At 42.0% G+C, this 25,112-nt stretch overlaps 1 protein-coding gene across 1 annotated transcript; it reads right to left on the minus strand.

Moving 5' to 3' along the window:
* Positions 1 to 24,562, minus strand: micu2 (mitochondrial calcium uptake 2). The gene is made up of 12 exons (XM_063202962.1): positions 24,197 to 24,562; positions 22,633 to 22,768; positions 21,346 to 21,377; positions 21,088 to 21,163; positions 17,898 to 17,945; positions 15,246 to 15,328; positions 13,000 to 13,059; positions 11,884 to 11,990; positions 10,034 to 10,205; positions 4,048 to 4,156; positions 1,937 to 2,094; positions 1 to 491 (listed from the first exon to the last, which is right to left on the minus strand). Exons 1-12 carry the CDS (start codon positions 24,395 to 24,397, stop codon positions 390 to 392), a joined length of 1,284 nt encoding a protein of 427 aa, XP_063059032.1. The 5' UTR covers positions 24,398 to 24,562; the 3' UTR covers positions 1 to 389.
* Positions 24,563 to 25,112: the final 550 nt, after the last annotated feature.

A 25,112-nucleotide genomic window follows, 5' to 3' on the forward strand; every position in this document is an offset into this window, starting at 1 on the left:
GTGAATGTAAGGAGTAAATGTGTTGTGAATGTAAGGAGTAAATGTGTCTCAAAGCATCAAAAAGTCATCCTAAATCTGCACAATCCCACACATAGTGAATTAGATTTTAGTTCAGGTGTTTTAAGTAATGGCAATACATTTCTCTGGTTTAAAAATATACCAACATAGTATACCAATAACAATATAGCAATTGCTTATTTTTTCTTTTTTATAGACAGCAGCTGGCTACCTGGTCATTGATTGTCCTTTTCACACTGTATTTCACAATGAGGACATGCAGTATGTGCATATGCCATGTGGAAAATCTGAAGGATTCGGACTCCATCGCCCAGACTGCACTGGATTAAACTAGCGATGTGAATATGGTTTTGGTTCTGATGGGGTCCAGTTTAAAAGGGGCTTCCCGAATCTCCTAGCGCCTCCTGGGCTCCTTTCAGAGTCTCCCTCTTCACACACCGCCAGTACCCAGAGATGCCGTGGTTGGGCTGCACCTACATGAACACATGATGCAACACACACACACATTTTACTCCTTTATACAATTCAGAATTGAATTTCCATGGACAAACATTTACCAGTTGCAGAGATACTCGGGCATGAACAAGATCGGGGTGGGGAACCTATGTCTCGAGGGCTGTTTATGGCCCTTGAAGCATTTTAATCCGCCCCCTATATAATTTTAATGTTACGTAGCTTCACATGAAATATGACATGTTTTGTAAAGGATTCTTAGACATTACACTTGCAATACAATGAAGTTATATTCAGAAGGTGGCATCTGTTTTAAAGGTGGCTGCCTTCAATATAGGCCTAAATTAGAGGGGGCGGGGGGTGGGGGGTAGGGGTGGTGGATCCTGGTTTGTGTTCATAGTACGACCCTTGGAGGACTTTTACGGCCCTTGGAGGAATTTGAACTGGCCCCTCGAATGAAAAAGGTTCCCCACCCCTGCAGTAGATAGTTGGTACCACAGTGATCAATAGTCCATAGTATAGTTAAGACACACACACATACCGTACACGCACATGCACACGTGTGAACATATTTACAGGCTTTTACAATACATAAAGGTTAGAATGTGTCTAGGTATGCTGGAGGAACAACAACAGCAGGTTTTCCCAGATAAAACCTCAAAAGTTATAAGGCGCACTGTGTAGGATGGGGGCCAGAGTAGGTATTGCAATTGTGCTGCCTATTGCCAAATGTAATATTTTCTTTTTTATTAGTATTTTTTGGGGCTTGGCAANCCTTTGTTGGTNTTTTATGACAGGACAGTGAAGCAGAGACAGGAAGGGAGTTGGGAGAGAGACACAAGGAAGGGCCGGCAAAAGACCCAGGCCGGCAATTGAACCCGGGTCGGCCAAGTAGTAGACTAGTGCCCTACCATTAAGCCACGGTAGGGCCCAGATTGAATCGTTCCATAAATATTTACTAAATAATAAACTACTATTTACTATTTTTTACTATTTATTTACTGATTAAAGTATAGTAAGTTTTGCAGCTAAAATGTCTATTTCCCGGAAATTCAAAATGGCGGGCTATGGAGAAGATCCCCCTGTTTTATGTATGAAAAGTGTGATTTTTTCCAGTCATAACTAAAATGTTTTAAAATTTGACGGTGGTGGTAAGAATTCATGAAAAAGGTAAGATTTCTGAATGGGGAGCATGAATTCTGGAAATAAACTGATAAAAATATTACACAGTACACATTGAATAGAATTAATTGCTAATCATTGGCTACGTTGTAGACTTAGACTAGGCTATAGGCTATTGGCTGTATTGCCTAGTCTGTCTGCATTGCCTATTATTGAGGCCGAGGTAGACTATAATTCAACACTTGCTGACAGACGAGACCCAGATCTTGAAAGAAAGAAAGAAAGAAAGAAAGAAAGAAAGAAAAGATGCATTTTTTTTAAAGGCCAAGCAGCGTGCTCTTACCCTCAGTCCCCGCAGGACCCTGTCTGTCATCACGGCGATGAACTCCTTGTGGCTCAGGCAGTTGTCTCCGTCCATGTCGAAGATCTTGAAGACGGTGTCCAGCACGTTCTCAGACAGCTCGTGGCCCGTGGCTATCTTCACGGCCCTCTTGAACTGGGCTGCGTTTCAGAAAGGGCACAGGAGAGAAAACATAGGCCAAGGATGTCGGTTAAAAAGTGAAAAAGCTGCGAAACCCCACCAGGGAAACTCCAACTCCCATTGTCATTGTGACACAGCACTGCAAAGCACACAAGTGTTCACTGCACAGAACGAAATTGCATTCATGCCTCACCCGTGCAAGAGGGCAGCCCCCAATGACGCCCCAAGGGAGCAGTGCGGCGGGACGGGTACCATGTTCAGGGTACCTCAGTCATGGAGGAGGATGGGGGAGAGCAATGGTTAATTACTCCCCCTACCAACCTAGCAGTTTGGGAGTCGAACCGGCAACCTTTGGGCTACAAGTCTGATGCCCTAACCACCTACCCATGACTGCCCTAAGTTAAAGGGACAGTTTGGTCAATTTCAACATGCAGTTGTAATGCTCACACTACCCTGGACTTGTCAGTGCCTGAGATTTTTTTTTCTTCTTCTTCAGCCGTTTCCGAGATCCTGGTCATTGTAATGGGGGCAGCTCTTTGATTACATTTCAAAAAAACATTTTTATTTATTCCCAAAAACATCCAAAAGGTTATAAAACATCAGCAGACAACTAGCAAACAGCAGTACCTTTTGGGAAAATATTTGGAGTTGGCCTATGTTTCATTTTAAAAAAAATGTAAACAAACGCTGCCCCCATTAGAATAGCTCAGATCTCAGAATGGGCTGAGCAGAAAAATGTGGCATCACCGGGTACTGACAAGTCAAGGGTAGCGTGAGCAATACAACAGCATATTGAAATTGACTGAACTGTTCCTTTAAGTTAAGTCCCTTTTGTCCATTGAAAAGGGTCATCAGTACAGAACAAAACCACAGAATCAATTTAACAGCTGGTTAGTGCAGCAAAATACTGTATTACCGTAGCCCCTTAATGCATGCCGTACCTCCAGTGGCACGCTGTAATAGTCATTGAAAGTTAACTACCACAGTACTACAATACTATGACATAACACAGGGCCTTTAGTAATGCACTACGACTTGGTCATTGCCATTCTGGTAACAGCAAATTTATAACAGAGTGTCTTAAGGGGTCTAAGAATGAAATAATTTGGACTTATTTATGCAAGAAATATGATTCAGTCAAAGAAAGATATTATGGACAAAAGACTTCCCTTAGGATACGCTTATATGTTGATGATCGAAACAGAAGACGCAAAAGTGGCGTGCCTTTTACATGAGGACAATTGTAAGAAGAAAAGACAAAATATTTTATCTGAAGTATCTTTTACACAGCAACCTTGCCATCAGGGCCTGCAGATGCAAAAATCTGGAGACGTGTGATGTAGGGCTGCACAATTAATCGAGAAATAATCAAAATCGTGATAAAATAGTGAAATCGAACTCATGATTTTAATCGTGATTTAATCGTGGCAATAGTGACCTACTTTTGAGAGCGTCCTTGAAGCCAGAACATACTGACAGGCTGGTGTTTCTGGCCAGAAATCTGTCCACTTGAGTTTCATGCTATTGCCTTAACATAATTATTACAAGTCATTTTATTTTGCTCATCCCGTATGTAATTCATTCTGATAATAATAATAATAATAATAATAATAATAATAATCGTGATTATGATTTTGTCCAAAATAATCGTGATTATGATTTTTTCCATAATCGTGCAGCCCTAGTGTGATGTGAATATGTATGGGACGTGAGGATGCCTTTGCTTTTTTGCCGTTTAGACAGAGACGCGACTCGGCTGGTCTTCAAAACTCCCCACTCTGGAAGGAGTCGTTAGATTTTTGCATCTCCAAGCCCTGATGGCGGGGTTGCCATGTAAACGAAAGGTACTTCTGAAAAAATATTTAGTTGTTTTCCCTTGCAATTGTCCTCGTATAAACAGCCCGTTAGTGTCAAAATTTTGACTGAGGTACGAAAAAAAAAATAGAATAGAAGAATAGAAGAGCTATAGTTACCAAGTCCAATGGGCCGATTGGCTTCGCTGATCATCTTGACGGTGAAGGCAAAGTCCTCCAGGTTGTTGGTGAAAAGGCAGAAGGCTTTAAACTCCTCAAAGGTGATACTCTGCAGAGCAGCAGGGGAGAGATACGGCATGATATGATATGACATGACAAAAAAAAGCCCAGGTGAGCACACATCACACATAGACTCTGAGCAGGGGCAGAGCTATGGGGAGGAGCAAACAGGGCATTTACCCCTGGGCCCAGTGCCCTGCCATTGACCCAGCTGCCAACTCTGAGCCCACCCATGAAATTGCTTGATTTCCCCCACGTTTGCTCCACCCGCTGTATGTAATGGCCAATCAATATGCCAAATTGTGATTGCCACCACACGACCATGGGCGGAGCATTCGGAGGGCGAAACAATGCAGTTTGGCTGCAGGCTGGCCAGAGGAGCCGACTGGGTTAATACTGGTGGTGGGGACCATATTATGACCTTTGTAGAATGTATGGGGGGGCGCTTTCAGTGTTTTTCCCAGGGGCCCTGTGTGCGGTTGTCCTGCCACTGACTCTGAGAATCGACATAACCTCTCGTGCGCTCTCTCTCACCCTCCCCGTTTCGCACCACAACTTAACTTCCACTTTCCAAATTCCTCATTCCAGTATCTCCTACTGTACTGTGCTAAGTTATATAAGCTTATGCAATGCAGCAGGTTTCTCTGCAGAGATAGGTAACATTGGACACAGTGGCTACTGCAAAACTCAAGGCTCCTACACTGCCCTATAAAAGCAGTGACTACATATTTTGTCAAAATTGAGTTTAGACTGAAAACGGTCTTTATTACACCTCCTTTATCTTGTGACAAAGCCTTATGGCGAAAATGTGTCCCGTTTTTGATATACATGTATAACTATATATTGCTATGCCAAATTCCTATTCCTAAAATCCTATTGCTATATAATATCCAGTTGTAGAGAGTTACTTGTGCACAATCCCTGGTGCTGAACAAAAAGATTACGTATTTTTTGAAAAAAGGTTTGCACACTCCTTTGGATTTTTTCTTCTTTAAAGTTATTTTTTCTTCTTTTTATTCATTCATTCATTGGCAATGACGTTTCGACCTCTCGGTCTTTCTCAGATTCACTGACAAACACAGGCTTGACACATTATCTGGTTGTAGATAATGTGTCAAGCCTGTGTTTGTCAGTGAATCTGTGGAAGACCGAGAGGTCGAAACGTCATTGCCAATGAATGAATGAATAAAAAGAAGAAAAAATAACTTTAAAGAAGAAAAAATCCAAAGGAGTGTGCAAACCTTTTTTCAAAATATACAATATCCAGTCTAATACCAAAGTTTTGGAGGTGTTTTTTTCAGTTTCAGTGTTGATGTAGTTACTGCACTTTGCCTTTGTAGAGCAGCAGGTGATCATCTTATCTATTAATAGCTTAAGAACTATAAACTATAAACTCTAGAAGGGATCATAACGTAATTAACATATCTAACTTGTTTAAGATGTGTGTATTAGCAGTACACATACAACATTCATTGCACCAAGTGTTATTCAGATATTCTGTATCATATTGTATTTAGGTCAGTGGTTCATACAATAATCAGAACCAAATTGTGCCACTATTGAAATGTATTCACATTATTCATGCGTTTCCTACCACTGTTGGTTGCGTTTTAGGTTTTTCTCAGTGTACTGTTTGTGCATGTGTTTTTCTTTGCATGTGTGTTTGCATTTGTGTTTTTTGTGCAATATTTTGAATGTATGTGTCTGTATGCATGAAGCTGTGTGCAGTATGTTCTGTCTTGCGATGTGTATTATTATCTGTAGGTTGCTGTGTTTTTACAGCATGTGTGTATGTATGTATGCATATGTGTGTGTATGTTTGTAAGATCAGTATATTGTGTGTGTTTTGATATGTACCTGTCTGGAGGGGATCTTCTTCCTCATGTTGTCCCAGTCTATTGTACATGCGTGTTGTGCAGTATACTGTACATGTGTGTTGTGCAGTATATTGTGTATGCGTGTTGTACAGTAGTAGTTCAGTATATATGCCCCCTCAACCTGGAGTGAACTTCAGAAACAGCTAGGACTAGACGTCTTCATTCCATTGTCTGATTTTAAGTTACATATTGCGGACACCTTGCAGTATCAGTGTGAGTGTTTTTGAGGTTTTGTGGTTGGGGAAAAAAAAATAAAAAATCATGTAGCATGTCTTATATTCATCTTGTAAGTGTCTGCATTGGTCCATGCTCCTTGTTATGGCCTTGTTGTGTATTTTATTGATGAGCTCTGTTTGTCTTGCTCGCATGTTTTTGTTATGTCCTGCATATTTCTATATGTTTACGTCTTGCATGTTTTTATGTCTCAATCTTTTATGCTTTGCTGTCTGTGGATATGTTGTCTTTGTGAATTGTTTGTTTCTGTCTGTACTGTGAGTCCTATGGAGTGCGTTTTGCGTTTTGCTGCTCTTTTGGCTAGGGCACACTTGAAAAAGAGGCAACTGCCTCAATGTATTCTTACTCCTTACCCTAGTAAAATAAAGTAGAAATAAAAATATTGTCTATGTGTATGGTACAGCAGTAGTACAGTATATTGAATATGTACCTGTCCGGTGGGGATCTTCATGTTCTTCCAGTATGCATATGTATGCTGTACAGCAGAAATATGCGTGTGTGTGTGTTGATGTGTGTACCTGCCTGGTGGGGATCTTCTTCCTCATGTTCTCCCTGGACATTGTAGATGTGTGTTGTACAGTACATTGTATATGTGGGTCATTCCACGCCAAATCAACAAGAGCCCGCGCACTTAGGTCTGAAAATATTACCAAGTGTACCCATGGTACTTAATAAAAACACTGTAAATTTATTTGAATGTAAGATGTATACTCTCCGTGTTACAGCCAATTTTACTGGGGGAGGGGGGTGCCCATGTTCAGGGTGGAAATTAAAAAAGAAAACATCACATAAGACAAGTCTCATTGGCATTTTTAAAAAGAAGAATTCATGGAGAATGAAGAAAAAAATAAAATAAAAATCTGTGGACAATCCCACAAGGGGTTCTGGAGCTCTGAAAATGACACCCAAAATGATTTGTCAGAATTGTGAGGTCTTGTGGTGAAACACTGATGGGGTTTCCTTTCTATTTATAGCTTTTTATGAGAGTGTTCCTACTTGTCTCTACAAGGGGAAAAAATCAAGAGGTTATGTTGGGCACAAATATGTCTTCTGAAGGCCTAAACAGAGCACAGCCAAAAACTCCAGTACAATTTGTATCATCTTTGAGGGAATGCTATGACGATGCAGGATCATACAGACCAGAACTGACAGCTTAGCAACAAACTATTCCTATCTATGTACCAGCATGCCAAATTTAAAGGATAGTTCCGGCGTAAAATGAAAGTTTCACCATCGCTTTCCCATGCCACATAATGTATCTAATGATGAGCCATTCCGGGCAATGCCGCGCCGTTATGGAGTTAGCAAATTTTAAGCTTTTTGGTGAAAAACGCAGCCAATGCATCACGGCGGGGCCAATTATAAGCCTATTATTTTCTGATGTTTCCCCGCTATAAACAACTTCAAAAACGCTACACACTTCATCACAAAGGTCTCGTCAATCAAACCGAGTCACAGAGAGGGTCATCGGACCACACAGTCTTTCACTGGCCAGTGTTTCCAGAGGTGTCTCACTGTTGCAACTCTCTGACCCGGATGCAGGCTACTCAATCAGGTGGCTAGGTAGGCTAAGTGGACCGCGGTTCTTACCGGCTGCGACCGTGAAATGAAAAGCTGGAACACCGACCGTTTTCACCGACTGCCACTGTCTAAACCAGCCATATTACGGGAATAGCATTAGAAGTGGACGAAACTGACATAAAACCCTGAGGGATCGCTACCGTGTGTGGAGGGAGCATTTCGAGGATGATGGCTACAAGAAGAGTAAGGGAGATGGAACACCAAAACGAAACCGTCTAAAGAGGAATGCTGTGCCAAAAAGGCGCATGGCTATGGAGGTATGTTTGAAGAGAGAGAAACATGTGTAAATGTGTCTGGCTCATGAATCTTGACTGTCTGTGACACTGGTTGCAACACCGCGCGTCTTTGCCAGCAAGCACTCTGTTTTGGGAAGGCATAGCCTACATGTGCAGTAAATGTAGCCCACTACAGGAGATAAATGCACTGTCAAAACGAACTAGCGCGGGATGGCAAGTGAAATTGTGCGACCTGAGGCATTCGATGTGGTTGATGTGGTCAAGCATGCTAGAGTAGTTTCAGTGAAGTACTCTAATGATGAGGGCGCGCGAGGTCAGATGGACCATTACGCAATGGAGGAGGGCTGGAGGAATGTTATAAACTCGTACTAGAAGTGCTCTTACAGATGTAAGTACACCACCACTGGTATGGTATTACAAAGTTGAATCCATGTTATATTATACCGTGTTGCAATTACTTTGTAAGAGTAGTCTGCCTACCTGTACTCTCCATGCAACTCTTCAAATCTGCTGCCTGCACACATGGTAGGAGCGATCCCTCCGGGTTTTTACGTCAGTTTCGTCCACTTCTAATGCTATTAGCCATTCCCGTAATATGGCTGGTTTAGACAGTGGCACTCGGTGAAAACGGTCGGGGTTCCAGCTTTTCATTTTACGGTCGCAGCCGGTATAAGAACCGCGGACCATGTTTAGCCTTAGCCACCTGATTGAGTAGCCTGCATCCGGGTCAGAGAGTTGCAACAGTGAGACACCTCTGAAAACACTGGCCAGTGAAAGACTGTGTGGTCCGATGACCCTCTCTGTGCCTCGGTTTGATTGACGAGACCTTTGTGATGAAGTGTGTAGCGTTTTTGAAGTTGTTTATAGCGGGGAAACATCAGAAAATAATAGGCTTATAATTGGCCCCGCCGTGATGCATTGGCTGCGTTTTTCACCCAAAAGCTTAAAATTTGCTAACTCCATAACGGCGCGGCATTGCCCGGAATGGATCATCATTAGATACATTATGTGGCATGGGAAAGCGATGGTGAAACTTTCATTTTACGCCGGAACTATCCTTTAAGCTTCCTACATGGTTTAGTTATTGAGCTACGGGCTTGTGAACTTTGACAAAAAAAAAAGAGTGTGAACAAAATGGGCACCCCCCTCCCCCAGTAAAATTGGCTGTAACACGGAGAGTATACATCTCACATTCAAATAAATTTACAGTGTTTCTCTTAAGTACCATGGGTACACTTGGTAATATTTTCAGAATTTTTTGAGACCTAAGTGCGCGGGCTCTTGTTGATTTGGCGTGGAATGACCCATGTGTGTTGTACAGTACATTGTATATGTGTGTTGTACAGTACATTGTATATGTGTGTTGTACAGTGTATTGTATATGTGTGTTGTACAGTACATTGTAGATGTGTGTTGTGCAGTATATTGTGTATGCTTGTTGTACAGTAGTAGTACAGTATGGCGTCCCTGCCTGGTGGTGGGGATCTTCTTCCTCATGTTCTCCCAGTAGGCCCTGTTGTCTTCCTCTTTGATGTTTCTACTGCATGTGTGTACCGGTATGCATGTTCTTCGTCATGTTCTCCCAGTATAATGTACTGTATGTGTGTTGTATACAGAGGGTCAGGTGGGGCCCCAAACGAAAATGCAAAAGAATGAACATTTGAACCAAAATCGCCACTACTGTGATAAAGTGTGGGCTGTCATTCACTATCCAGGGGCTTGGGGGCCCCAGGCGGTTGCCTGCCTTGCCTGGAGGCAAGATGCACCTCTGGTTGTATATACAGTATATTGTATATGTGTGTACCTGTCCGGTGGGTATCTTGCGCATGTTCTCCCAGTATAATGTAATGTATGTGTATTAAACAGTATATTCTATGTGTTGATGTGTACCTGTCCGGTGGGTATCTTCCTCATGTTCTCCCTGTATAATGTACTGTATGTGTGTTAAACAGTAGATTGTATATGTATTGTATTGTATTGTATATGTGTGTAGTGTACCTGTCCGGTGGGTATCTTCTTCCTCATGTTCTCCCAGTAGGCCTCGTTGTCCTCCTCATTGGTGTAGTGCAGTAGCCACTCTGCAAAGTCCTCCCTCCTCATGGTGTCCATGCCGCGCGAGAATTGCAGGAACTCCATCTCATGCACCTCCGCCTGCAGGTCCTCCATGAACCTGCAGAGCCATGAACCAATCCACACAAGCATACACATGCAAACACATGCATAAGAACCAATTACAGTACACACACACCCACACACACACAGAGTGCATTGCAATATGCAACCTTGCCTCCTCCACTTGCGCTTGTCTCCTCGTCCCGCCTCCTGGCCCCTCCTCCGTGGAGAAAATGATAAAGTTTCCCAGCTGTCAGCCTAGCCACAACAACTTTTGAGGGACTGTTTTTAATTCACCATCCCAATTGCAAATGAGAAAAAGACTCTACAATTGAGCTTTTGCAAGATATTGAAATATAATGCTGTTGTCAGTGATGTCATCATGACATATTACTTCCTGGTACGAGGAGAGAAGCAAGTGGAGGAGGCAAGTGGAGGAGGCAAGGTCGCATATTGCAACACACAATGATTATGACACAGGCACGAATGGACACATGCATACACACAAAGGGAATGATTACGACACAGCCACGAACCAATCGACACATGCATACACACAAGTAATGACTACTACACACAGCCATGAATGGACACATGGCATATGTGGCTGAAGTGTTCCTGCGCATTCTACCACTCTGAGCTCGAACCTGCCATCTCCTAGTAGTCCTGGTCAACGCTCCAGTTCGGGTATGGGAGGCGCACAGCACGTTACCGCTGAGCTAACGGAGGGAGGCTTACTAATGTTCCACGCCACACTCTGCTAGTTGGCCTCCATTACGCATACAAGTAATGATATTGTTGTTTTTATTTAGATCTAGAGAACGGCACGAACTCCATCTCATGCACCTCTGCCTTGCAGGTTTTCCATACAACCACATACACATGCAAGCATCAAGAGAGAGAGAGGCTCAGTGCCATATAAATTCAGAATTAAATAGTTCCGTCGAGTTTACTTTGATCTTTCATCTAATTCCGAATTGTGAAGTGTATACACGACGTTTTCAAAGCGGAATTAATCTTTACTCAGAATTAAATTGAGTTAATTCTGAATTAAATGTGTCATGTAAACGAGGACACTCTGCGACGCATTGCATGCTGCTCAGTGCAGTATTAACCCATTTTAGCCTGATGACTCGAATATGTCGTTTTACCTTTGATGCCTGGAGACACATATACGCTGCATTCAGGCTCTTGAGATTTTAGCTTTTTAAATAAAAATATGGGTATGTCACAGCTGAATGAACACATTCTAATGCAAGATGAGGGTCTTAGGGTTTAAATGCAATCATGTCTCATGCTTTTATGTGCATCAGAGGTGAATATATTTAGGTTTTTATAGGCTGAGGGCAACTTTCCCAACAAGGGCTTGGGCATTCAGCAGGCGTTTTTTGCAGATGCTTTAGGCATCAATGGGTTAAGGCAGGGGTGTCAAACTCAAATTGACAGAGGGCCAAAATAAAAATCTGGAACGAAGTAGTGGGCCTAACTGATTAAAATTGTGTGAACATGAGATTCATACTCATAGTTACATTTCTCACACATCTTTTCCCATCATGTATGGTAGTTCAAATGTTATTTCATGTTAGAGTCTTGTTACGCTATACAGTACATTAATGGTGCATGTAGGCCAACTGTAATACAGATTTGGAATGATCTCGTGGGCCGAATAAAACGGCTCTGCGGGCCAGATTTGGCCCCCGGGCCCGAGTTTGACATCCCTGGGTTAAGGCATTCACCTGCTGAACTCCTTGTACTGCAGCTTCTTCTTGCCGTTGCTGCCGAAGAAGACGGCCTGTAGCGTAGTGGTCACGTCGTCATTGTCCTCCGTGGACACCACCGCCGCCTGCCAGAGGGGACAGGACAGGACAGGACAGGACAGGACAGGACAGGCTGCCGTCACACTCCCACACACTCACTCACTCACGGCCCATTTGCTTTACATTCATTATTAACCCTGTGCGTTTATTATTCATCGGGACTGTCAGCAGCACACACGCGAAAGGCGGCAAAACTGCTACTATGTCCAAGGCGGCAGAACTACTACCATGTCCAAGGTGGCAGAACTACTACCATGTCCAAGGTGGCAGAACTACTACCATGTCCAAGGCGGCTGCAAGGTTACGCTGCAACATACTGTAGGTCCACTGACCAAAAAGAAAATCCTCCGTTTGCGTTTGGGGAGAGAATGTTTTTTTTTTTGAAAGAGAATTTTAATTTCAGAATTTGTTCAGAGTGGTCAGCACTAGTGGTGTCAACAATGATCGATTTGGCGATGCAATCCAATGCGGGGCATGGACGATCCAGAATCGATCCGGCAAGTTCCAGAATCGATCCGGCAATTTTTTTAAGTTTCAATTACTTCCATGGATATTTCGGGAGCAAATGAATGTTAAATTACATAAAAGCACTTCAAAACATTGCAAGACTGATACAGACTGATACAGAAAACAGCCAATACATTGTTGCTCAGTATCTGACTACTTGTATTGCCTCATCATGACTGATTAAACATTTGCTTTGCTTTCAGTAGAAATGTAATGCATTGCAATGCATTGTAGAATTGAATCGGATCGGATCGCATAGAATCGAATCGAATCAAATCGCTACCTCCCGAATCGTGATCGAATCGGATCGTGAGGGCAGTGCCGATCCACACCACTAATCAGCACAGGGTTTAACTGCAAGAAGTGCGTGTGTGTGTGAGAGTGAGTGACTCAGATACCTGTGGATAGATAGATAGATAGATAGATAGATAGATAGATAGATAGATAGATAGATAGATAGATAGATAGATAGACAGATAGACAGACAGATAGACAGACAGATAGACAGACAGATAGATCATCACTAACCTCAGTGGCACCCTCAGCAGCAGCCTTCTTCGCTTTCCTCTTTGAAAGGATTTTCTTCAACTACGAGGAAAGAAACTTCAATTAAATCCAACACACAATCACATGTACATTTCAATATCCACCGCCAAGAGATCACAGGAAAGCTAAGTGTTGTATTTATCTACTTACCTTCCAGAAATATCCACTGTGGGACAGCATTAAAAAGATATATACACACAATAACAGGGAATTTAATTTTGAGCAAACCACAGCAGCGACAAGTCAGTAAAATGTGAGCTGAAGAACTTGACCGAATAAAATGCTTTTTTCATCAATGGGAATCCATTGATTGTCAGAAATATTCAGCTCTTACCCTCAAAATGCCTTACTACTTTGTAATATTATTTGTCACACTATAGTGAACAGGAAAAAAAGACATGGAAAGACATAATATCTACATCTATTAACATACTTTAAGTGTCCCAATGGAAATATAATATATATTTCCATCAGACCAAGTCATTCAGTCACATGCTGATGCCTTCTTAACTTTCAACTCAATAGATGCCATTGAGGGATTTGCGAAAGTGTACAACAGTAAATGTACTTTTCTTGGTTGGTTTGAAATATGGTTGTGAAAAGCATTTCAGAAAACGTTATGTTAACAGGCAAAACTACGTTTGGGCAGGAACAAGAATCTGTGTGTCAAATCTGTAGCCAAGCACCATCTTTTGTTTTCTACATCTTTAAAAGGTGCACCGTCTAATATGTTTAGTAGTTCATATCCTGAATCCATGCTGCTTATTCACAAATGTTACCTTTTCAACAAATTCTCACCACCACCATCAAATTCTAAGTATTCGTTATGACTGAGAAAATTGCTTTTCATACTGTACATGAAAAGGGGGATCTTCTCCATGGTCCGACATTTTGAATTTCCAGAAATAGCCATTTTTAACTGCAAAACTGTGCTTTGGTCATACTAGTAAATATTGGTTTATTATTCAGAAAATATTCATTAAAATATCAAATTGGGCAATAGGCAGCACAGTGTCAATGGCCAACTCTGGCCACACTGCGCCACCGTCTTACACGGTGCACCTTTAATGTACTTTACTTGACTTCCTTAACAGTTCATGTAATGGGTATAGTGCAGTGATTCTCAACTGGTGGGTCGGGACCCAAAAGTGGGTCGCGGAGGGTTCCTGGGTGGGTCGCGGAGCTGTCATGCAATGCACTAAAAATGACTATGACGTTGAAGACAGAGTGAAACATGGTTAATAAGCCTTTTCCTCTCCACTACTTCATAAGACACATTGTATATCAGCATGCAAATAATAATGCATTATGAAATGCATGATAATATTTTTTATTATTATTGGAAGAATCTGACGGTGCGACACACAGTTTGGGTCACAACGTATTGACCACGGGAAATTGTGGGTCTCAAGACTATTCCAGTTGAGAACCACTGGTTTACTGTATATATAATGCAGATACAGTATGCATTCCATATGGTTTAGGACACCTTAACTCCCTTTGGGATTAATAAACTCTCCATAGTACACTACTAGTAAAATCACTAATGACAGTAGCCTGAGGTACTGTAAGAGAGCACTGACTGCACAATCGCCTTCCTTCCCTAATGAGGTGTCCTGCTCATCTCCCAAAGACCAACTGGACCCAGTGGATAATAACTGAACCATCAGGTGACCACGCAGAGTAATGATTATGGTAAGGCAGGGAGTTAATGATGCCCTCACAGAGAGAATTCTCACAATAGCAGCAGCCAGGTAAGACTAAGGTTTGTTGTCAGTAAGGCTTGGAGGTTTTGAGGTTTTCTCCCAAATTACTCTTCTCAATTGTACAGCTATTTTCAGTTTTCTCTCGAAATGCTCTCTCCCGTCACCATAATTCAGTTGTGGTGCCAAATAATTGTAAAGATGACTGTGGTGCCTTGACCCCGTCAAACAATGGATCTGTCACTTATAGTTCTGCACACATCTCACTTACACTACACTGAAGATCTCCAACTACCCTCCAATATTTAAAATACCGTACGTAGGTTATGGGGTCCCCTGTCTATCACGGTAGCTATTACCCTGCAACACCCCGAATCTTGAGTGCTCTTTTGTGAATGTGAGGATAATACTGCACTTAAAAAAGGACCATGTCTTTTTCTGCCATTGGGGCCTTAATTTTGATGTGAAATTAGGTGTAATTTCTGGAGAAAAAATAAGAATGATAGTGAGGATAACAAAACCTACCTTTTGAAACTCTTTTTTGTCGACATGCTCATTGCCATCGACATCAAGCATTTTGAAAGCTATGTGAAACCCGGTGCGTGGCTCTGGAATCACACAGTGCAAAGCTTGTTACGGGCACTCGCACCTCTGAGCATCCTCGACAGGTGATAATGTAACATCCTGACCTTTTGAGAGGTGTTACCAAGCAACCGGCAAAGATGATTGGCTCAATTTCCTCGATCGCATGTTGCATAACGCCAGTAGGAAAACCACCAAACATCGCAGGGTTAGAATTGAACGTTGCTTGGCAACATCGCTCATTGAATTGTTTTAGGGTATATTACAACATTATCACTTTTTTAAAAAAAATCATACAATCAAACAAACACACCTGACAAACATTTCTAAGAGCAAGATGATGGGATTGATTGCGGGATGGTCTAATCAATGTAATTTCTGAGGCTTACATGAGTGCAGTGTCTGTCTAGACATCATAATATTCCTGACTCATTATCTTGAGAGTACTATTCAGAGACAAGAGCAGATAATAATACTGCCACCTGTTTTCAAATGATTGCACTTCAACTCACAATCTTGAGGCAAAATCTACTAACATTCTTCTTTTTGGAACTCATCATTAGAAAAACTAAAGCTAAAGCGGGATAATAATAATAATAATAATAATAATAATAATAATAATAATAATAATAATAATATCAACATACAAGGACCTATTAAAACCATAGACTGTGTACAATAGCCAAACCTATTCCATACCCCTTCACCTGCCCTCCTAACACTTCATCATTTGCACTCAAACTAGAGAAAAAAAATCAGACAATAAACATTATGGGAAATGACAATAAATTACAATAAACAACAATAATGGCAATACACATTTCCCACCACCATCATCTCACAATCAAGCTATGATAATAATCATGCCGGTACACTAGGTGGTGCTAAAGGCATGCTGAGGACCATGCATCACATCACAGGAGCACAGAAAGACACAAAACACACAATATCCAGGCTACACGGTCTGTCATGGGGTACATCTGTGCTTTTGTTCTATTCTAGATCATTCCACAGAGAGGGATTGAGTTCAGTGGGGCAGCATATGAGAGATAACAGTTATGATAACATTAAATGTCCCATGAGAGAGAGAGAGAGAGAGAGAGAGAGAGAGAGAGAGAGAGAGAGAGAGAGAGAGAGAGAGAGAGAGAGAGAGAGAGAGAGAGAGAGAGAGAGAGAGAGAGAGAGAGAGAGAGAGAATTAGCTAATGGCCCTGGGACAAACAACAGCTGCTTTCTGTCCATAGCAGGCAGTCACTCACATGACGTATTCATGGGTAAGTGGTTTAGGTGTAAATTTAAAACCAAAAGCATTGGCATGGCAGACGCGGAATCTTAGGGATACAATTAAAAAATGTTCCCAGTTTCTCTCAAACGATGGCCAAGCTCATATTTAACCTTTATGGTAGGTCTTTTCATTAACTGTCAGTTTCTAGTTTAACCTAAAAGAATTTGAGGATGTCCCGTGAAATACGCCGAGTCATCACATATCCACTTCCTCTTGTGCTGCACTAACACTTGCACTCGTCAAGATTACATTTACTAGGGCAACAGCTGAGAGAGTAGGGTGACCATCCCCTTGACAGCAAAAAGGAGGACATGTGTTTGGACGGGGGTCTGGTCTGGGGGTACTCCCCATAAAATGTTGTATTTCTTAGATGCAATTTCATGCATTTTAATCAATAAGGTGTCCGACGCCGGACAAGGAATTGAAAAGATAGACGGTCCGGCCTAAAGACAGATGTCTGGCCACCCGATAACAGTCTAAGGATATTTTCACACCTAGTCCCCTTCAAGTGAACCAAACTCACTCCTCTTTAAGTGGTCCAAAAAGTGAACCAACAGTAAAAGGACTCAATTCTGTTTTTGTTCATATTGTGAGTGTATTACAAAAAGAACAGGCTGCTCTTTCTGGTCCTGATAGGCTTTTATGGTGTGTGAGTCATCTTTTTAAATCATACCCGGTCCTGTAGAGCGCTATTTAAAGTGATTACACCTAGTCACAAGTGTAACTTGTCAGGACTCATAAGCGAACTGCAATGAGACCACATCAAAAAAGGTCTCAGTACTGTTCACTTCAGAGGGGTCTGGGTACACTTTGAAGCATTCGCATATGCTCAGAAAATGAGTCACAGGTCTGAGTTCGCTTAAATGGCTGAAAGCGACCAGGTGTGAAAACACCAGAAGTCCTTTTGAATGTCAGAAAATCAGCAACTGGCATTGGGGCTGGCCCTCCCATGGCATGACCTTGGCTGACCACTACTCTTGAACCATCAGTACACAACTCTTGCTGTGTTATTATTTCCTGTGTACCCTTATGATCAGAGCTGTAAATTAACTTTTTTCCATCACCTGCCAAAATGGCTAGTAAGTAACTAGCCAAACAGACACTCACTAATAGATCAAATTGGCTGGTAAATTGGCCTATTCTTCCAGCCAAAGTGAAATTTCAGCAGCATTTGGCCGGTTGGCTGGTGTTAGGCACCCACTTGGAGCTAGGGCCCACTTGGAAGAGAGGCAACGGCCTCAATGTGACTACCCTAGTAAAATAAAGGAGAAATAAAATAAATTAATTCACAGCCCTGTTTATGATACTCACTGGTGAGGATGGTCAGCAGAAACAGGTACTCCGTGTAGGAGATCAGGCCTATGGAGGAAATGAGGAGGGAAGACACATAACAACTCAATAAAGCTGGCTTACAATAGAGATTTTTGAAGTAAAGGAGACGCGCTCACACTATCGCCTACAGGGCTCTAAATTAACTTTTTCCACCACCAGCCAATTTGGCTAGTAGACATTTTTTCTTACCAGCCAAACAGAAGTTCAACTAGCCATTTTTTAATCTTGCCCAAATAGGTTATGCGTTAGGCTAGTTGTGTTTTTTTTATTATTATTGTGGTTATTTTATTCAAATTTCCACAACACATAAACACTATAGGCCTACATACTAGGTCTATAATAAGCATATTATATATACTTTTTTTAAACTTCTGCTTTATTTTTTATCTTATTTTTACCTCTGAAAACAATGAATCACCAGCCACACACAACAGACCTTTAAACCAAACACACAAAACCTCACACTCCAAGGAGGGAGAATCAAAGAAGAGGAGGAGAGGAGTCAACACACACACACACACACACACACACACACACACACACGCACACACACACACACACACACACACACACACACACACACACACACACACACACACACACACACACACACACACACACACACACACACACACACGTTGTGCAATAATGGATATGATGTCGTGTGTGCCTATTGTGTGTTCATGTGGCCTACAGTATGATGCTATAGGCACCATTATTTCCTCCAGGAGCTCTTCTCTACCATGCGCAACAAAATAACAAGAAACCTACGATATGTTTAACTAAAAGCAAATAATATCACGGAAATGTTCGCTTCCTTTGTTACTTCCATAGCGTAGCCTACTCGCATAAGGTCTGCCCTTCTTTCCGATGGCGTGGGCTTTCCAACTTATTTGCGCCAGGACTTGAAACATTTCAGAAGACAACTGACAGCTATGCTCACACTAGCCTCGCGAGCCATCCTACGTACTTCCGCCAAAGGATTGGCTCCACTACTGTAGTCTGGCCGTGCTTCTCTGTGGAGTGCTTGCAGCAGTAGAATTTTGATTGCAACGCCCCCCCAGAAAACAGCCAATAATCGAATACGCCCCCCACGTGGGGACGAAAGGGGGAGAACGCTCGTGACAATGACGTACACATCTGCGCCAGAGCCATTGGTCTGCGCTATGTTGTTGTTGAGTAACTGCCAGCGATTGGGTGAGAGGTGTCCAATAATTTCAAACTATAACTGAGTGCAAACTTCCTGCTTTCTACAATCGCTTCAGAGCAAACAAATGCCAGACCATAAATACGAAATGAAATGGTAGTATTATGGGATGGTCAGGACCAGGCTACGCTCACACTACTCTGACAGCCCGTTCTCCTCCTCTGCCCTTGTCGCTATTTTTATAGCCTGGTCCTGACCATCCCATAATACTACCATTTCATTTCGTATTTATGGTCTGGCATTTGTTTGCTCTGAAGCGATTGTAGAAAGCAGGAAGTTTGCACTCAGTTATAGTTTGAAATTATTGGACACCTCTCACCCAATCGCTGGCAGTTACTCAACAACAACATAGCGCAGACCAATGGCTCTGGCGCAGATGTGTACGTCATTGTCACGAGCGTTCTCCCCCTTTCGTCCCCACGTGGGGGGCGTATTCGATTATTGGCTGTTTTCTGGGGGGGGCGTTGCAATCAAAATTCTACTGCTGCAAGCACTCCACAGAGAAGCACGGCCAGACTACAGTAGTGGAGCCAATCCTTTGGCGGAAGTACGTAGGATGGCTCGCGAGGCTAATTTCGTTACACAACACTCCTGTTATTGAAACTCTTCGGTCAGGTCCTCGCAGCTTAAAAAGGCAGCCTGTTAGAGCAAGGTGCCGGTGCCGGTGTCGGTGTCGGTGAATGCTAATAGTAACCGTAGTCCTAATAGTGACGTTAAAAGTGGTAGCGCGAAAGCGACAGGAGCAGGGGAGAGCTGCCTGTCAAAATAGTGTGAGCGCACAAAAGTTCTGAAATGCGTTCTGTCCTGGCGCGCGCAACAGCAGCACGGAGTGGCTGCTGCTTCGGAAAGCTCACGGTGGGGTGGGGTCACGACGGGAGTGTTTATGGGTAATGTAGGAAATCTCGCCTTATCGTTGTCATACAAGCCGCCGTTTACCGTTCACAATTTACTGTAGGCTACTCGGGCGCTACTAGCCAAATGGGCGGGTAGGTATTTTTTTCCACCGGCCAAAATTAATTTTCACCCGTGTTTGGCGTGTTGGCGTGTGTTAATTTAGAGCCCTGATCGCCTATACTAGTTAATACAGATCATAACTGGGTGCTGAATCCCACAATATATTGAATGAAGGAAGCGAAGGACAGCACTCTTCAGATTGTTCTCTGTTTATTCGCCTACGAACGTTTCGGGCAGAACCCATCTTCAGCGTGTAATGGCGATTCATTACAACATAGATTTCCAACGTGACGTCATTGCCCTCACCAATTTTACTTTTAGTTCTGTTTTTTTCTTGTTTACACGACTAGGATTGGCGGACCCAGGCTACTATCTGACTAGACTGCTAGAATTTGATTTGCCCAAGATGAGGGCAAAAGGTGTTGCTGCGCCAACCGATTTGGTCACGTGTCTTGGCAACCTCTATAATATGCTCTCCATGTTGTCAAAACAGTTAAACTGAAAACATCAAAAAGTCATATTGTAAGCTTAATTCTTTCAATTGTCATGAGACCTGTACGAATTACATGACATAATCATGAATTTAACGTGGGAGATTGATAATACTTAAGTGATGATTGAGCTGTCTGATTGTTTGCATTTTATGGTAAGCTTGTTCAGAAAACAAAGGCATCAAATATGTGTTTTTTTTCTTTGCATTCAAAATCTTGGACATGCAGAAAATAATACAAACAAATCATCATTGTTATGCTATAGCAACTGTACAGCTGTAAATGTAAATAGCTAGACATTGTCAACTGTGAAGCAAGGAAATCAGAAGTAGGCCTAGTTGCTGCATTCTGTCCCTGTGGTTTTAAATAGTAAAAATTTGAAACATGCACCACACACATTTAATTTAACTCAGCAAAACAACATAATGAGTCCAGTGTCCAGTGTGTGTGTGTGTGTGTGTGTGTGTGTGTGTGTGTGTGTGTGTGTGTGTGCGTGTGTGTGTGTGTCAGAACTCACCATCATCTCCGATCGTCCTGAATAAGCCGTTTCCAGGCTTAGCGCGTGCTGCGGTGTTCATCATTTTCTCCACCTCCTGACAGGAGTTCAAATAGAAGTTGAAAACATAAAAGCTCAGAGCGGTTTTAGGGAGATTAGCAATCTGCCTAAACTTTCAGAGACAAAGGCGAAAAGAAAAGACCCCAACCAATAAAAACAGTCAATTAAAAAAAAAACACAAACACACACAATTAATGAAAACAAAAAATAACAGCTCACCGCTTGGGTCAAGACTTTCTTCTGTAGTTTGCCTGTATGGGTGGAATATGACAGCATGTGAAGTACAGGAGTTAGAGCAGTGAATTTCAAACTGTGGGCCGGGGCCCACTGGTGGGCCCTGAAGGTATTCCAAGTGGAATTGAAATAATTTTCTAAAAATCAAAATAATATTTGACAGTGTTTTGCTGTTGACTATATACAGCATTTCAGTTACTGTTTATTGAGCCAGAGGTGTGCCCCGAACGTTTATGAAAATTTCAAGTGGCCCCCCAAGTTGGAGAGGTTGGGAACCCCGGAGATAGAGACTTCACAGGTCCTTTTGCAAAACACTGATATGCTACAGAACTTTTCACAACATTCCCATACCTGATCAATTTTCTAAAAACGTAACTATCTTCGTCAAGGCTTTATTGGAATTTACAGGGTATAAATGTGCACATCACATTTTTACTATTTAAAACCACAGGGACAGAATGCAGCAACTAGGCCTACTTCTGATTTCCTTGCTTCACAGTTGACAATGTCTAGCTATTTACATTTCCAGCTGTACAGTTGCTATAGCATAACAATGATGATTTGTTTGTATTATTTTCTGCCCATGTTTAGCCAGAGGTGTACAAACTGTTTTGACTAGAAAATAGATGGCTAACAGTAAATCCTACATGTAGGAGAAATCTTTTTTTTTTCTTTGCAGAAGGGCTGACAAACCAGGACTGACCAACAGAACGAGTTTTCCCCCCTGTCACTACATGTGTGTTTAATTGGAAGGGAAATAAAGACAGAGAAAAACGTTTGTACAGAAACAGTACATTGTTAGCCTGGTTTTATCAGACCACATTGGAATGCTTCGGTGGAAGGAGTGAGCTCAGCTCTGGTTTCAAATGAGTGGGCCTGCTCTGACCAATCGCTGACAGTTGACGTTCATGATGTATGTTATAGTGTTCACTTATTGGCTGTCTGTCAGGTAGACAACTAAACCCTCCCCAGAGAAGCATAATCAGACTATTCGTGAATTATGAAGTAATTAAAAATGAATGGTCTGGCCTGTCGGGCTATTAAATTATAGCATTTGCCACTTTTACATGAGACATTTAATTCGGAATAAACTGACTGTAATTCTGAATAAAGCTTAATTCCACTTTGAAAACGTCACCTCCTAATTCAGAATTAAATGAAAGATCAAAGTAAGTTCGAGAGAACTATTTAATTCTTGAATTATTAATTCGGAATGAAAACCGTCATGTAAACGTAGTGATTGTGACACTCAATTGTAAGACTGTAACTCACGGTCCACAATCTCCAGCAGGACAGAGAAGAGGAAGTCTCTGGGGGTCATGTAGGGCTCCATGTCGTACATCATGGAGGCAAACTGGTTGAAGCGCAGTCGCCGCGGCGACATGGAAGGCATGGGGGCTTCAGCCTCCTGACAGGGGTCAGAAATAATAACTGGTTAGGACATCAATTGCTTTGTGAAAGTTACAAAACAAGTTAATACAATAGCATCCTGAAGAAAATGTAGTGTACACGTAAAAACACTTCAAATCATTGCTGTCAGTATTTATTAGCATTAATTTAATTTTTACATTTTGATTGTATAATTCAAAATGTAATTAAAATTACAGGAATCATTTTATTATTTTATGACTACATAACATGGGGGGTACAGGGGACATGAGTGATTTGTTTATTGTTTTTATCTGTATTTTCATTTTGTTCTTGACTGCTGCTTTACTTTATTATTCTATTGTATATTATTTAATTGTTAATGTCAGGGACAACAGATGAAAACTAGCCCAAGGCTAAATCTGGTGTAATGCATGGAATGGAAACATTTATGTTTTAATTGCACATGGTCCTAATAAACTTGATTGATTGATCGATTGATATTTACCAAGGCAGTGGCCTACAGAAATCTCACATAGCCTAGTAACCTACATCACAGATGACCCACATTGCCAGGGGTCTGGGAGTTGTGAAGTAAAGTAGAGTTGAGTAGAGAAGAGTGGAATAAAGTAACTTTAATCCCCGGGGTGAAATTTAGTGTCCATCTTCCATAACTAGAACTACACCAATCCAGCCAATTCCATACACCAGATGATTAACAGTGAAATCACTTATGTTGAGTGCACAGACAGAAGAAATACATGTCATGAGTTGATTCCAGTCTACAGTTCAATTTAATCTAGGGAGGGGACAACATGAGATAAACTGTTTACTCCAACACTGGCCACACATGCTACTAACACACCCACTAGGTCACAGAATCCACTTTGTTGCGAAAAATAACGCCCACGTGACTTACTCAAACTGGTGTGACATTAAACCGGGACAGAGCCATTTATAACTCGTTCATAACAATATCATGCGTGTCTTTGACACCTCTGGGCTTTGGCAGCCACTTCGCGAGCATACAGTACATTACATGTAGGCTAGAAATGCTTTGCAGAGTTTTTTTTATATCCGCAAAGTCACACCACTAAATCTGTCTCATAGATTTCCAGTCATGGTAGGCAGCACGAGAACAAACTTGTTCTGACAGCAGTCCACACCTGGAGAATGCCGCGCCCTTTAAAGTAGGCTATGGGTGTTTCCTTACTGATTATTATGGACAACACAACGCAAAGGGAAATCTTCCTTGCGAGATTCGTTTGACGAGACGCATTGCAGTTCTATAACTAACAGATAAAAGAGAAACCCTTCAAATTCTATCACGAGATCATTATTCACACGCAAAGGCAACATAAGTAACAATGTGGAAACGATTTAATAACATCCCAATCCTGACTAGATACTGTTGCGGTCAGCTTCAGAGATTGTAACAACTATCCAACGAAGTTACTGTTTACACTACCTTATCTTCCTCGGCTGCGTGGACGGTGTGGGACACAAATGTCCAGGTCGGAGCATGGCGATTGTAGTAAACGAACAGACCCCCTCCAGCAAGGGTCCCCAAAGCGGCAGTGCCAACTGTGCGATGCAGGGCCGGGGTTTTGGACCAGGATCTCCGCAGAAAGTTTCGTACACCTAAACCGACCCAGCGCCAGGTCGCCATCTTTTTCAAATAGAAGATTCGACTGGATGCTCCTCCTCTTCAGTGAGCAGAGAGGCAATACATCGTCGGAAAGTGGCTCAATACTGCCCCGTACTGTTGAGATATTTTTTATTGATCGCTAGAGAAAATGCTGCAGGAGGAAGAGTGTGAGGAGGCTAGAGAACTACACAACAGCACCATATCACCAGTGGAGAAGGAACATGAGCAGTCATAGGCATTTTGACAAGTCTGTAGGCCTAGGCCTATTCAGCCATACGGCCCACCATAAAACTGCAACTGAAGCAGGCCTGATTTAATGTGTTTTGTGTTGAAATACACATTTTGTTTCAATTTTTGTTGTAGGCCTACAGTTGTAACATTCAGGGTATAACACATAGCACGATTATTATAAATAAACTAAAACAGAGGGGTCATGAAAGGACATTTAACCCATTAAAAGATAGACCATTCCAGTGCACTGATGTTTGCAGAAATACTTAATGAAATATTCACCAATACTGTAGAATTAGACCTACTATATAGCATCATAATGTTAGTAGTAAAGTAATGTTATTCCATATGGAAATATCTGTAGGTTAATGTTGGCAATCAGCAGAATTTTGTGTGTCAACATGGTTCTGATCCAGTTGTAATATCAGATTGCTGGGACAGACAATTCCCAGAGTGAAAGTGAAAGCACACCTGGGAAACCCCAACTCCAATTGTCTTTGTAACA

Source organism: Engraulis encrasicolus, chromosome 7 (genome assembly GCF_034702125.1).
Source record: "Engraulis encrasicolus isolate BLACKSEA-1 chromosome 7, IST_EnEncr_1.0, whole genome shotgun sequence".
Taxonomy (NCBI): Eukaryota; Metazoa; Chordata; class Actinopteri; order Clupeiformes; family Engraulidae; genus Engraulis; species Engraulis encrasicolus.